General features: G+C 40.7%; 1 protein-coding gene and 1 long non-coding RNA gene across 2 annotated transcripts; one reads left to right on the forward strand and one right to left on the reverse strand.

Annotated features, from left to right (window-relative positions):
• Positions 1 to 877: 877 nt before the first annotated feature.
• Positions 878 to 15,164, reverse strand: hao1 (hydroxyacid oxidase (glycolate oxidase) 1). The gene is made up of 8 exons (XM_041972655.1): positions 14,950 to 15,164; positions 10,657 to 10,808; positions 10,300 to 10,570; positions 4,245 to 4,417; positions 4,074 to 4,165; positions 3,817 to 3,975; positions 2,921 to 2,990; positions 878 to 1,739 (listed from the first exon to the last, which is right to left on the reverse strand). Exons 1-8 carry the CDS (start codon positions 15,084 to 15,086, stop codon positions 1,672 to 1,674), a joined length of 1,122 nt encoding a protein of 373 aa, XP_041828589.1. The 5' UTR covers positions 15,087 to 15,164; the 3' UTR covers positions 878 to 1,671.
• LOC121631666 lies at positions 4,378 to 12,968 on the forward strand. Its single transcript, XR_006008773.1, has 3 exons — positions 4,378 to 4,458; positions 11,091 to 11,101; positions 12,959 to 12,968. It is a non-coding gene; the product is annotated as an uncharacterized LOC121631666 (long non-coding RNA).
• Positions 15,165 to 15,251: the final 87 nt, after the last annotated feature.

Raw genomic sequence — 15,251 nt, forward strand, 5'->3', positions numbered from 1 at the left:
AAACTGAAACCACAAAAATAAAAACATGAGTAAATTTAAATAACGGGTGAAAATTAAGTAAATGAAGTAAACACACCATTCATGATAAGAGCAACTAACAACTAATAACCACAAGATCTTTATTATTATTATTATTATTATATATTTATTTTGGAAAGACAAGAAAAACATCTACAGCAGTATAAAATTACAAAAGAAAGATATCGAGTCATTTCCATTTTTTTTAAAAAAGTATGGAGCCAGTAATGGAGACAGTAATCAATGAGGACATGCATCCTCTTGTGAACAGTTCTGCAAATGTATCTTATATGAATAAAGCCCTAAATGTCCCAATGAAAACCCCAAATATCAGTAAATAACAGAAAAAACAAGCAATATAAAACTGTACATTTGGACACAGAGGATGTCCGTGCTACTGAAAAAAAAGAAAAAAGTTAATAAAAACCACAGGACGGTAACCCGTCAAAAAATATGGACAGCAAAGTTGCAATAATTAAAATGTCCATGCAATCTGACAAAGTCCAAGATGAATGAGATCCATTTGTTCCAAATTTGGTAGAATCGGCCCGTCTGAATTCTTATTTGGTAGGTCAATTTTTCCATCCTAAAAATCTGTAAAATAACTCCGATCCACTCGTCCAGGGTCGGCTGGACCGACTCAACCACCTCCTCGTTGGTCAAACTTCTTTATTCTGTCATTTCTACTTTCTTAAAAGTTTGAAATAAAGCTCATTTTCAAATGGTCTCTAATGCTCATTTTAAAATATTTGACACCAGTAACTAATACACAATGAATCTTTGTTAATCATATGATTTCCTGAGTTAATAATATTTATCTCTTTATAATGTGTGTGGATAAAGAATGTTTTTCCTCTGCATCATACATACTTTGAATTGTGTTGTAATCTACGAAATCTCTAATTTTCAGGGTGAGTGACTGGATAAATAATGGATTTGTTGGTTTACTTTTTTCCTTAAGCAAACTATAGTATGGCTTTCTTTTGCAATAAAAAGGCAGGATTTGTTTTTGTATAACTGTTTTCCCAAATCCCCGTATATATATGGAAAATATAACGTATTGTTCTATATATTTTATAGTTGTATAAAATGGAAGTGATATTTTGACACAGTAAGTCCTTTACTTTGTACAGTAGTGCAATAGATTTAGTCCTAATGTATGCAAGAGTTCCAGTTTATTATCAAAAATGACCCTAAAAACTTAACTGTGCTAATGTATTAATTTGTTTTTGTGATTATTAGTCAAGCCTTTTCTTTTACTAATAACTTAACTATATCCTGGTAAGAAAAATGGAGCAGCAGGTTGTCACCAGTGGATTTTAGCATCTGCAGTCAGAGCTGATGTGTTGGTGTGATGGGGACAGAAGAGTCAAGCAGGAATATTTCTTTCTGTGCTCTGATTTATTCTACAAGTGTTTATAAGACATCTACAGTTTTTACCAACAGGATGTTGGATGTTGCAGGCTAATGAACAACAAAAGCAGTCTCACAGGTACATCAACAGTAAAGACCTTCCTTTTAATGGGTGTGACGCCGCAGTCTGACACTGGATTTGTTTATGTATATTTAAAAAAAACACCAGATGTAGCATTTAGTAAACTTCTCAGCACAAAAGGGAGAAAGTATTTAAAAACCCTGTGTGTGATTTTTCTCTCACATCCTAGAGGCGAAGTCCGCTCTTCTGACCAAGGACCTGCTCACCTCAGATACAGAACGACAACCTGCACACACACAAACGCTGGGTTGGTCAAAGATCCTTCACAGGTCGTTCTTATAACTAAATGTGTGTAAATGTATTAATAATGAAGGTCTTTATGGGGACCTGGTGCTGCCACTTACATTCCACCCACAGATCATGTGACACACTTAATGTCACATGATCTCAGTACATACACACACACACACACATATTTATATATACATATATGTATGTATGTACTGAGATCATCAAAAAAGTAAATCTAGAAATGAATGGTATAAATGAATGATGAATTATTTAAATACATCTTGTTTTGTACTTCTTGCTGATGCAAAGTAGAAGTAGTTTAAAGTACAGGTAGAAAAATATACTGAAGGCCTTATATAACCAACATGAGGAAAGTTAGCTAAACATTATGCAGCCTTCTGATGCCCTTTAATATTAAATTACATTTTCTTTACGCAAACATTTTCTATGCCATGAAATATATCATGGTATACATCAAATATGAATAAAAACCGATATGCTTTACTTAAATGTCAAAAAGGTGTCGTCTTTGATAGAGTTGTATTTTATATATAATGGTCACAAGTGGTCTGGCACACAAGGTGTGTCCCGATTCAGGGTGTGCACACTTCGAAGTGCGGATTGGTCTGCCACATACGTCATCGCGGTGCGAACCCACCCTTCAAATCCACACTTCGTTTGGGCTGCTGGTGATGCATCCTTCTCTTTTCTCCCAGAATTCATACAAGACGGTGGTGAATCATCAACGGAGCTCAGGAGAGTACGTTTTAGGTTTCAGTCTTGTAAAGTTTTTTTTTTAAACTACACTTAAGTAGAAGCGTTAAAAAACCAAGTACATTAAAAGCATGTTTGTTAAATGGTGACATAGTGATGCTAACTAAAAATATTATTATGAGATAAAAGCTTCAAGACAGAAATGGGACTGTGTCTGTTGGACAACTCCACTAAGCTGGACTTTATGGACGAATGGCCAGAAAAAAGTCCATTTGGCACTAGCTAAAATACGCCTGGGAGAATACTCAGACATATAGAAGAAGCTACTCTGGTGAGAAGAAACTAAGGAAAAGTCTGCATGTGGACTAAACCCAACACCTCTCATGACTCAGAAAGGCAGTCTCACAGTGAAGCATGGCAGCGGTAGCCATAGCAGATGTTTTCTGGGTGTTGTTTTGTTACCTGACAGGGCCACAGCCAGTCGCAGCTCATCTTTTAGAAGTTCCAGAAGCTCAATAACTCCTTCTTCTCCCTGGACACATAAAACAGAAGAGGGGTTTTTATTAACGACTACATCTATCTTTGAATCACCACTACCACTGCCTCACAGTTCAAGACATCAACGGGAAACACATCACCATCCCCGTCATCATAATTATCACTGTCAATGTACATATGCAAGAAAATATATATAATATATAGAAATATATATATATAGAAAATATATTAACTAAATTAATTATATATTATATTTTAATAAAAACTATCTACCTAATAAAAAAGCAGACTACAGGTTTTCTGGTAGTTTCTTCCAGATATTAGGAGCAGAAAAACTACATGTTTAGTTTGACTCTATTCTGAATTAGCTGCAGATGTCTCAGTATTTTTTACAGACCTGTAAACACTTCATTACAGTAGTCAGGACTCCTGAAAACAGATAAAGAGTTTTGTCTAAATCATACTGAATCATCAGTCCTCTTATTCTAGATCTATTCTTCAGGTGATAAAAGGCTGATGAGTTCCTGCTTTCATACAGCTGTTACATGACATCTGGATTGATCTGTTGGACTGAAGCTGAACTTTCAGATTTAGTTTTATTTAGCTGAAGAAAATTCTGGAACATCCATGTTTTGCTTTGACAAAGAACTGAAGTTTTGTCTGGGCCCAGAGTTCCCTGGTGAGACGGTAATAACCAATAACATCAGGATAATTATGATCAGGTATTTGGTTGGTGTTCATGAGCCAGGGGGAGCATGTAGATGCTGAACAAAAAGGGGCCCAACACGAAGCCTTGGAAAACTCTGCATGCCATTTGTTGGAGTAGGATAGTAGCTGATAATTTCCAGGTGATACAACACCTGACAGGCGAGGCCCCACAGCACAGGTCGGCCAACGAAGACCGCCTTTGCTCCAAGAGCAAGGGCCTTCAGGACGTCGGTCCCTCGTCTCACTCCTCCATCCATGTAGACATCACAGCGACCCTGCACCGCCTTCACTACCTCCTCCAGCACATCCAGCTGCACATACAAACATGTTACAGTACTGACAGGTTACAGACTGAGGCTTCAGGAGGCTCACGCTGCATCAAAAAGGATTAGAAACAGAACACACACACCGTAGCAGGAACCCCGTCCAGCTGTCGAGCTCCATGATTGGACACCAGGATGCCGTTGATACCGTAGTTCACAGCCTGGACGGCATCTTCACCTGACAGGTACAAGAACACAAATTCTTGACTAAATCCCACAGACACTGCTGTAAGTGGCCGTGAACGTGTGTGTGTCACCATTTAGCACGCCTTTCACGATCACAGGTAGGCATGTTTGCTTCTTCAGCCAGGTGATGTCGTCCCAGCTGAGAGCAGGCTCGATAGCGTTTGCAACGTACACAGCCAAACCGCTGTCGTTACCATAGTCATCCTCAGAGAAGGCCAGGGAGGCTGTGGAGAAGTTTGACATGCTGCAGGCACACAAACACACACTCAGAGTGAAGCGCTATGAGTTACACATTACAGTCCTCATAACTGACTATGACGTCTGATTAAAAAACTAAACCTTCACCGTACGGTACTTTTTCCTTCAGACCAGTATTGTTTTTTATACTTTTTGTCCCTTAATCCTTCTGACTTTCTCAAATTTGGCACCCTGTGGCCAAAAACGCACAAAAACTGTTATAAAATTGTCATACATCACTATTTGTTTTGCTTTTTTTCATAAATCATTTAAACAGCATCTGCCCTGCTCAAAAATGCCAAGCATTCAATCATTTTTAGGATTTTAACCCTTTAAATGCCAGTTTAATTATTTAAATTACTGCCTCATTCATTACAAAAACTGCAAAAATGAAATTACTTTACGAATAAGAATGATTAGCGAAATGAGTCTTTGGTGGTCAAAGATTTTCAACAAAAGTGATTTGATTCCATTTGTATTTTTGATGTAGTGTCAGCTACTCTGCCTGGGACCCTCATGGCAAAATGTACAAGCCCAGAAATCTGCATTAAAATCTTCATTCATCACTATTTTTTTTTCTTTTATTTTCCATAAATCACTTAAGCACATTCAGACCTGCTTAAAACTACAAAACATTCAATCATTTTTAGACTTTAAATGAGTTTAATTATTTAAATAATTATTCATTAAAAACCCCTAAAAAACATGAAATACTTTTTGAGTAAATATATATTACAGGGATGGGGCTTTGGTGGCAATTAGAGTCTTGGCTATTTCAAAGATTAACAACAAAACTGATTTGATGTTAATGTTGTCCCTGCTGCTCCCGTGTCCTCCTGCTGCCTGGACCCTCTCCTACGATTGTTCTACCATCTACCGTCCTCCAAAACATAACAAGGACTTTTTAAATGACTTCTCCAAACTCCTGACACTTTCCTCATCCATGACATCAAACACAATTATTCTTGGTGACTTTAATATTCATATGGACAGTAACAGTAACGCTCTCTCCAAAGACTTCTCATCCTGTCTAGAAAGTTTTGGTCTGCAGCAACACATTCATTTTCCAACTCACTGTACAGGTCACATCCTGGATTTAGTTTGCTGTTCTGGTATCACCCCATCGACTGTAAACCTCATACGCTGCCTTATACTGACTCATTACTTTCAATGTCCTTCTGTCCAGAATCTTTCTCCCCCCGACCGTCTCATTCCGTAGAGTTAAGAACATCAACATTGAGACTTTTTCTTCTGAAATCATCATTTTTCCCAGTCCACATGCCAACTGCTCACCTGATGACCTGGTTTCCCACTATAACAACAATCTCCATACTCTTCTGAATACTCATGCTCCACTGAAAACCAGATCCGTCTCTTTCACCTGCTCTTCACCCTGGTTCACTCCTGCCCTCCGTCAGCTCAAATCCCAAGGACGACAACTGGAACGACTCTACAACAAAACTGGACTCACTATACAGAAAGAAATGTACAATAACCATGTAATGCTATACAAGGACAGTCTCTCCTTAACTAAATCTGCTTACTACTCTGGTGTCATTCAGTCCAATCAACACAACTCCAGAACTCTCTTCTCTCCTCACCTGTATTACAAAGCCACCTGACTCTCTTCCCACCACATGCAATCCACTGACTTCTGTAACTCACTCATGTCTTTCTTTGTCTCCAAAATCTCTGACATTCACCAACGCCTGACATCATGGAGAGCTGCAGTCTCTAGTGGACTTCACTGCCCCCTACTCATCCCCCATAACCACATTCTCCAGTTTTATTCTCCCCTCCGTCCAAGCCATCTCTGAATCTATCCTCAAATCCAAACCCTCTATCTGTCAGCTCCATCCAATCCCTACAGCTCTTGTTAAAACCTTCCTCTCCTCACTTGCTCCCCTCATCACCAACATCATTCACTCTGGAACCGTCCCTCTTGCACTCAAAACCGCTACAGTTACACCTATCTTGAAAAAACCTGGCTTGGACCCCACAAATTTCAATAACCTTCGTCCAATTTCCTATTTACCCTTCATTTCCAAAATCCTCAAAAAGTCTGTTGCTCTCAACTTCATAACCATCTTATCACCGACAATATTTATGAAAGTTTCAATCCGGTTTCCGTCCCCTTCACAGTACTGAAACAGCACTCCTCAAAATCTCCAACGACCTTCTCATAGCTTCATATTCAGGTTTACTATCCATTCTCATCCTTCTTGACCTCATCACAGCATTCGACACCCTAACCCATCTCTCACAGCATTCTCCTTGACAGACTGTCATCCATCGGCATCACTCACATCCCCCTCACCTGGTTCACTTCTTTCCTTTCTGGCTGCACACAGTTCATTCGACTGAAATCAACTCTTTCCTGTCTCTGCTGGTGTGCCCCAGGGCTCAGTCCTATCTATTTTAAGTCCTAACTATTTTAATGTTCTTTTGTACAGTGTCCTTGGGTTTTTGAAAGGAGCTTTTAAATAAAATGTATTATATTATTATTTTTATGTAATATCAGCTACTTCCTCTCATGACCTTTGTTGCCAAAATGTGTCCATTTACTTTCATTAAAACTTCATATTTAAATTTTATTGTCATTGCAGTTTAAAATCATTCATTTTTTAATGTCAGCATATCATGTGGAGGAAAATAGTGATAATGGACAATTTTACTTCATTCCAGCAGATTCAACTAGTAACCCATTATAGGCAAGTGCCGGAAATCCTGGTATTTTTGACAGTTGTGTCAAATTGTGATCTCTGGGATGCCTGGCCGGCGGTGCAGGGACGAATCTCTGGGATGCCTGGCCGGCGGTGCAGGGACGAATCTCTGGGATGCCTGGCCGGCGGTGCAGGGACGAATCTCTGGGATGCCTGGCCGGCGGTGCAGGGACGAATCTCTGGGATGCCTGGCCGGCGGTGCAGGGACGAATCTCTGGGATGCCTGGCCGGCAGTGCAGGGACAAATCTCTGGGATGCCTGGCCAGCGGTGCAGGGACGGGTGCTGGGCCACAGTGGGTGACTGTCTGGACTGGCCCTGCCCTCCTGGGTGTTGGGCCGGGCTTTCTCCAGGGTGGTGGGTGGCCCTAGGGCTTGCGGGGTCCTGGGTTCTGTCCCTGGCTTATGCACAGGGGGCTGGTGCCTGGTGGGGCTGGGGGATTGCTGCCCTGGTTCTGGCTGCGGCCTTCCTCTGCCTCCTTCCGTCTGGCCGTTCTTGTGGCTGTCTTGGTTCTGGTCTCTGTGGTGGCTGCTGATTGCCCGGGCTTGGGACCCTCTTGGTCTGCCCATGATCCTTAGAGGGGGGCGTGGTTGCATTTGCATGATGACTCAGCACAACTCACCCCTAATGTTTAGTAAACACACCTGCATACACACCCCTCCACACAGACACATACACACATGCAGACACACACATACCAGTTGCTGTTTGTTGCTGTTCAGGGTTTTTACAGTTTTTCTTCTCACAGGGGCCCCTATAGATGGTCTGTTGTGCTCTCTTTAGGATGTTTACTGTTAAGTTTCTCTGTTTAACTTTGACTGCAGAAGTTGTGGTTTGTTTTCTACCTTTTGTTTTGTTCTTTTTTTTCTGTCTTTTCTCTTCATATTTCTCCTCTATCCACCTTTTTCTTTCTTTCTCTGGTCCACCAGTTATAAGTAAAAACATATTTTGAAATAACAATAAAGAATAACATTTAAGATTCAAGGGGCGCCCCATAAACAAAAGGCTCCGCTTGTCAGAGTAAATAAGTTCAGCACAATATGGCAGCTAGACCATCATGCTGCTGTCATGATGCTGGATAGGACAGGGTAAAATTGCTGATAATGTTGAATTTAATATTTACACAGTGTTTTAGAGGAGATTTCAAAAACATCGGAATGTATATCATGTATCGGGATAATGTGAAAAAAACAAACAAAAAACTGGATATCAGGTTTTAGGCCATATTGTCCAGCCCTATCTAAACATTTCAATTTAAATGTTAAATCTTATATCTAAATGTTGAACCTCGGCCCAATACTTTTTAATCTGTACATGTTGCCTCATGGGGATGTCATCATGGGACACAGCATTGATTTTCACAGCTATGCTGATGATGCACAGCTTTACATCGACGTGTCTCCTGATGACAGATATAAGAGCTCCTCGGTCCTACAAGGGCGGCAATCCAGCAGGTTTTCCACGTATCCCTGCTGCAACACACCTGACTCAAATCAATAAGTCGTGGAACTTGACTGGCTGTAAGATCCATTTAATTTGATTCAGGTAGGCTGAAGCAGGAATAGATTGAATACCTGCTGAATTGTGGCCCTCATAGAACTGAGTAACCCTGACCTAGAGCCATATAATGGTATTTTAAACTGTATTTTAGATATAAAATCATGGATGGCAGAAAAATTCCTACAGCTTAACCAGGACAAAGCTGAAGTTTTAATTTTGGCCCTGGAGACGAGCGAGATCATTTTACCAAGATTACTTAATTTTAAACCTTCCTGTGTGAGAAATCTGGGTGTCCTTTGGGGGTCTGAGCTGGATTTTATTCCTCACATTAGAAATGTCACAGACAGGATTTTATCATCCTAAAAACACAGGGCTGATGCTTTTATCTCTAGCAGAATAGATTATTGTAATGCCCTGCTCTGTGGTCTGCCCAAAACGAGTATTTCTAACCTACGATTACTCCAGAACTCAGCGGGCCGTGCTCTGACGAGGACCAGAGGGCGGGAACACATTACACCCGTTTTAAAAATCGCTGCACTGGCGTCCTGTGAGTTTCAGGATTAAATTTAAGGTTCTTTTAGTGCTTTATAAATGCCTTAATGGTCTTGGACCTTCCTATTTATCTGGCCTGTTTTAAATTATGAGCCCTCTTGCACCGAGGTCCTCTGGTACTGGCCTTGTGGGTGTTCATAAACTGAGAACTGAAAAGGCGTCTTTCCATCATTATGGCCTTCATCGGTAGAAGAGCCTGCCAGAGAACCTTAGGGCTGCAGACAGTTTTTGAAAGAGGCTCAGGACTTACCTTTTTAGCTTCACTTTTAATTGATTTATTTTTTTGTTTTTACCATTATATTATTTTTTATTTTACTTGCCCTAATGTACTAATTTATTTTAAAGTGAGTACATGAAAATCCTATTTTGTAACTTTCTTTTAAACTGTTCTTATGCTTTTGTTTTACCAAGACACACTGTTGTTATTAACTCCTTTAACTAAACTTCCATAATTGTTGCTCTTATTTGATCTTGATTATTTTTAGGTTTATTTGATTTTCTATTTTGACATTTTTAACTCGTGTTTTCCACACGGCGATCCTCCACGCCGGGAGCTTTGTCTGCTTGCTCTGCAGGGTTGTTGAAATGAGAATGGCTTTTCTCTGGATGGCTGGGGGCCCTGAGCTGCAGCCATATGGTTACAGTGTGGGCCATGGCCTGCCCGGATGTGGGCTGTTCCTGTGGTGGTGGTCTCTGTGGTCATGGTGGTTCCTGGTTTAAATGGATCCCCAAGATATTGTTTTCTTACAGCAGCGTCAAGCCAGATTATATGTTTTATATTCTTTACATTATGCAACCTTTGTTATCATGTACTTTGTGCTACTCATGTATGAAAAGTCCTTGATAAATAAAATTTGATTGATATATTTGACGTGTACACGTGCTTAAAAGTTGTGTTAATGCAGTTTTAAGTTTATTTCAATCTCAAATGTAGAAAAATGTACCAAGTATGATGAATGTGAGATAAATAATGAAAATGTGTCAGCTAGAAATTTCTGAAATAAAAGTTTTTTACATTTGGCATCCCATAATATTTTGCTTGGCAGATATCAAAGTATCGATACGTCCATCCCCCCATCTGATCACATTGCCTTTTATCTCTGCAGCAGTTCCTACCTCAAGTGTGGGGGCATTTTAAAGCGGTTGCGCACATCATCCAACCTCTTCCCCAGGTATGGCGTATCCACGGTAACAAAGATAGCCTTATAGCCTGCCTTCTCCGCCCGGTGCACCAACGAGAGCGTGAGCTCTCTGTCCTTGTAGATGTAAAGCTGCATCCAGAGGACACCCTCACTGCCCGGGGAGGTTGTCATCGCTGACATCACTTCCTCGATGGTGGAGGTGGCCCAGGAGCTCAGCATCATGGCTGTTCCCACCGCTTTGCATGCTGGGAACAGCGGTCATATGACTGATGATAGTCATTTTATCCTCAGTTTCTACTCTATGCATCTTTTAACAAGTGAGTGTGTTAACCTCTTGCTGTAGCAGTCTCTCCTGCAGGATGCGCCATCCTCTGCATAGCCGTGGCTCCAACACAGAGAGGCATGCTGAGTTTCTGACCCATTACAGAAACAGACAGATCCACTGTGGACACATCTCTCAACACTCGAGGAATAAGATACCACCTATGGATACATAACAAGTGAAGACCCCAGGCTTACATTATTTAAAATCCATAAATCACTGATTCAGGTGATCAAGTTACTTATTGCTGCCTTCTTCAGTATTTAGTTCAATCATGACAGGCTGAAGCAGCTCACCGCGACTTCACAATACACAGCGTCCTGTACAATGTGGCAAAAGGAATGAAGCAGACCAGGATCTTTCCTCTAAAATGCATATAAAACAGCTTTCTAGGACACCTCCGTAATATTCCCAAAATAAGGAACATCCAGAGCAGAGCAGAGCAGAGAAACCAGTCCATGGATTTATTACTTCCAGAATGGATGATTTTAATTCCTGGTTATTATTGTCCTGACCAGAAATGTTCTGAAAAGTCTTCATCTGGTCCAAGATGCTGCAGCGAGGGTTCTGATGAGGATCATCATCAGAGATCATTTCTCCAGTTTTATCTTCTCTTTATCATCTCCCTGCTGAATCCAGACTAGAATCTAAAATTCTTCTCCTCACATATAAAACTCTTGGTGACCACGATCCATTAGGTCTTCAACATCTCCGAGTTCCAGATTTCCACTTCACTCTGAGACTGCAGGTTTACTGGTGATTCCTAGAGGTTCTAAAAGTAGGATGAGAGGCAGAACCTTCACGATGGGAAACTGGGAATCAGCTCCCAGTTTGGCATCAGGAAGGAGACCCCCTCTCTACTTTTAGGATCAGGCTTCAAACTTTCTTTCCCTGATAAATCGCATAGCGGATCTGGCTTAGTGACCCTTCATCCCTTTAGTCCTGCTGCTATAGGCTGAGTCTGCTGGGGGACGTCCCATGATGCACTAGGCTCCTCTGTGCTCTCCTTACTGCCCATGTAGAAACATCTGACATCGTTGTCTTTGTCATTAATGTGTGTTTCTTTTTATTTCTCAGCAACTACCCCTGGCTGTTATGTTATGCTGCTTGTTGACCCCTCTTTCCTGTCTCTCCAACCCCCGGTTAGTCCAGGCAGAGGGCTGTCCTTCCTGGTTCTGGTTTGAACTGTATCAAGATGTCCTGATCTGGCATTATACAAAACTCAAGTCCAGTGAAGTTGGGAAAGTGTGTTAATTGCAAATAAAAATTGATTCAAGTAAATTGCAAATTCTTGTCAACCCATATTTAAATGAATGCACAGCAAAGACAACATATTTATTGTCTTCACTCATAAACTTTATTGTTTTGGGAGAAAATCATCAACTCTATAATTTGATGACAGCAACACGTGCCAAAATAGTTGGGACAGGTGTCAATAACTACTCAGAAAGTGGATGAATGGAAATCAAACAACTATTTGCAGGTGAACAGATGAATTAGCAACAGGTGAGAGTCGTTACTGGGTATAAAAAAGGGAGACCCGAACAAGCTAAGTCATTCACATGCAAGGATGGGGCGAGGTTCACCTCTTTGTGAACAACTACGTGAGCAAATTGTTGAACAGTTTAAAAACAACATTCCTCAAAGTACAATTGCAAGGAATTTAGGGATATCATCATCTACAGTCCATAATATTGTGAAAAGGTTCAGGGAATCTGGAGGAATCACTGTGCGTAAAAGGCATGGCCGTAAACCATTATTGAATGCCCGTGACCTCCGAGCCCTCAAGCGGTACTGCATTAAGAACCGACATCAATGTGTAAAGGACATCACCACATGGGCTCAGGAACACTTTGGAAAACCACTGTCAGTCAATACAGTTCGACGCCATATCCGTAAGTGTGGGTTAAAACTTTATGTTGCAAAGCGTAAGCCATTCATCAACAACATCCAGAAACGCCGCAGGGTTCTCTGGGCCCGAGCCCATCTAAAATGGACTGATACAAAGTGGAAAAGTGTTCTGTGGTCTGATGAGTCAGTTTTCCAAATTGTGTTTGGAAATTGTGGACGTCGTGTCCTCCGGTCCAAAGAAGAACAGAACCACCCAGACTGTTACGCACGCAAAGTGCAAAAGCCAGCATCTGTGATGGTATGGGGGTGCATGAGTGGCCAAGGAATGGGTAACCTGCACATCTGTGAAGGCACCATTAATGCAGAAACGTACATTCAGGTTTTGGAACAAAGTATGTTGTCATCCAAACAGAAACTTTACCATGGGCGCCCTTGCTTATTCCAGCAGGATAATGCCAAGCCACACACTGCGCGTCTCACCACAGCGTGGCTTCGTAGTGAGAGGGTGCGGGTGCTTGACTGGCCTGCCTGCAGTCCTGACCTGTCTCCCATTGAAAATGTGTGGGGCATTATGAAGCGCAGAATAAGACAAAGGAGACCCCGGACTGCTGAACAGCTGAAGCTGTACATAAAGCAAGAATGGGAAAGGATTCCACTATCAACGATTCAACAACTAGTCTCCTCACTTCCTAAACGTTTATTGAGTGTTATTAAAAGGAAAGGTGATGTAACACAATGGTGAAGAAGCCCCTTTCCCAACTACTTTGGCACTTGTTGCAATTATATAATTCTAAGTTTATCATTATTTGCTTATGAAAATAAAGTTTATGAGTTTGAACATGAATAATCTTGTCTTTGTGGTGTATTCATTTAAATATGGGTTAGAAAAGGTTTGCAAGTCATTCTATTCTAATTTTACTGACATTTTAAACTTTTTCCCAACTTCACTGGAATTGAGTTTTGTACAAAAAAAGGTAATAACTATTTCAGTTTCATACAATGTTAAGATGAGGGAGACCACGTCAAGTTTAATTCAGTCAATAAGGGAACATTAGCAGCCTTATGACATTCTATAAAGCAATATATTAAATTACAGATGCTGATCTCATCATGTGTATATTTTCTTTAGCGCCCAACCGATTGATCAGCTGGGCGATTATGGCCCCTTTCAAAATAAACATAATCGGCCGAGTTTTGCCAAAGAAACCTTGATATATTCTTTCTCATAAAACAGTAAATGATGTCAATCTTTGGAGTCATGCAGAATATGTTTATCCACTAGATGGCGCTCTGACTCCATCCACTCCATAGTCCTCACCGATGTCTAACTACAGCAGTAGCTGCAGCCAGGCAGCACTGTAGGGGTGGGCAGAGTGGAGCTTAACAGGTACGTTTAGAACTACATTTTTAAAACTAAGCATGACTCAGCATGTCTCCAGTTTCAGTTTAACTCTGTTTTTCATGTGTCATGACAGTGACCTGTGCTTCGTTCCGTGGGTCATGCTTTTCATTTACGTTGCACTGCTGAAGTTGTGCTAACCTAGCTTAAGTTACTTCCTGCCTGTTTATGTTAGCAATAACATCACTGTGGTTATCCCAACCTAGCATAATGTTAGCTAGTAATTATACAAATATTTGAGAGTATAGAACCAGCGTTCATCACTCCCTCAGCTGCATGCTGTGACGATGTGAACACACAGGAGGGAAAGTTAAAATGATGAACATTACTCCGTCTTCAGCAGCTGTCATAATGCCATGTCCCTTTTAGTTTTGTCAGAAAATACTAGAACGTGACTCGGGCTGTGACAGCAACACTGCGTGGTTGTAGAGTAACGTGTTCCAGACTATTTGTGACCATTATATGTTTAAAATGCAACTCTGTTAAAGATGTTTTAACATCTGAGAAAAGCGTATCTGGTTTTTATCTAGGGTCATATGAATCATGGCCTAGAAAATGATGGGAGTAGAGAAGATGTCATTTAACATTAAAGGGCATCAGAGAACTTCATAAATGTTTTGCCAGTAACTTCACTCATTATATTGCTTACATATAGAATACACCTATGGTCTAGATCTCAAGATAAATTCATCCGAACAACTGGTATGTATATTAATGCTCCATAGAAAGAAAAAATTCACAATGCAAATTCAAAATAAAATAAATAGAAGTTATTTTATTCAAATATATTTTAAAATTGGCCAATTAATCAGTAATCTGAATTTTTTTCTGCTTAATATCAGAATTTTTATATCAAAAATTCAAATCGATCAGGCTCTAATTTTCTTTCATATACTGGCTGTGACCGACACTGGTATTAAATAACAGTAAAAACGTTTCAGTCCCGGGTTACTTAATCTAGTTTACACAACCAGCTGCTGTTTGGTATTTTAGTTAAACGTTGCCCTCATGCTAAGACCCAGGGTTCAGCAGGACAGATGTGTGTGTTGTACCTGTTAAAGGCAGCCACATTGTCAGCCAGTGTGTTTTGCCCATCAGCTCCTGAGCGGTAGTAGTCGTACACGGCTTTAGGGAGAATTTTTCTGGCCTCCTCCTCAAAGTCCAAGACGCACACACGCTGCCCTGACATTGCTGTCTGCTAAACGTCCGACGCACAGACTGCTCTCCGTCAGCCTGAAAAACAGATGTTTTTTAACCAAAGCTGATGTAATCATTAACCTGCTGGAGGCTCGTTGGCCCCCTTCATCCTCACTTTCCGAGCTGCTCAGTTTACACAAGATTAAAGCAGTCGTTA

Source organism: Melanotaenia boesemani, chromosome 2, assembly GCF_017639745.1.
Source record: "Melanotaenia boesemani isolate fMelBoe1 chromosome 2, fMelBoe1.pri, whole genome shotgun sequence".
In the NCBI taxonomy this organism is placed as follows: domain Eukaryota; kingdom Metazoa; phylum Chordata; class Actinopteri; order Atheriniformes; family Melanotaeniidae; genus Melanotaenia; species Melanotaenia boesemani.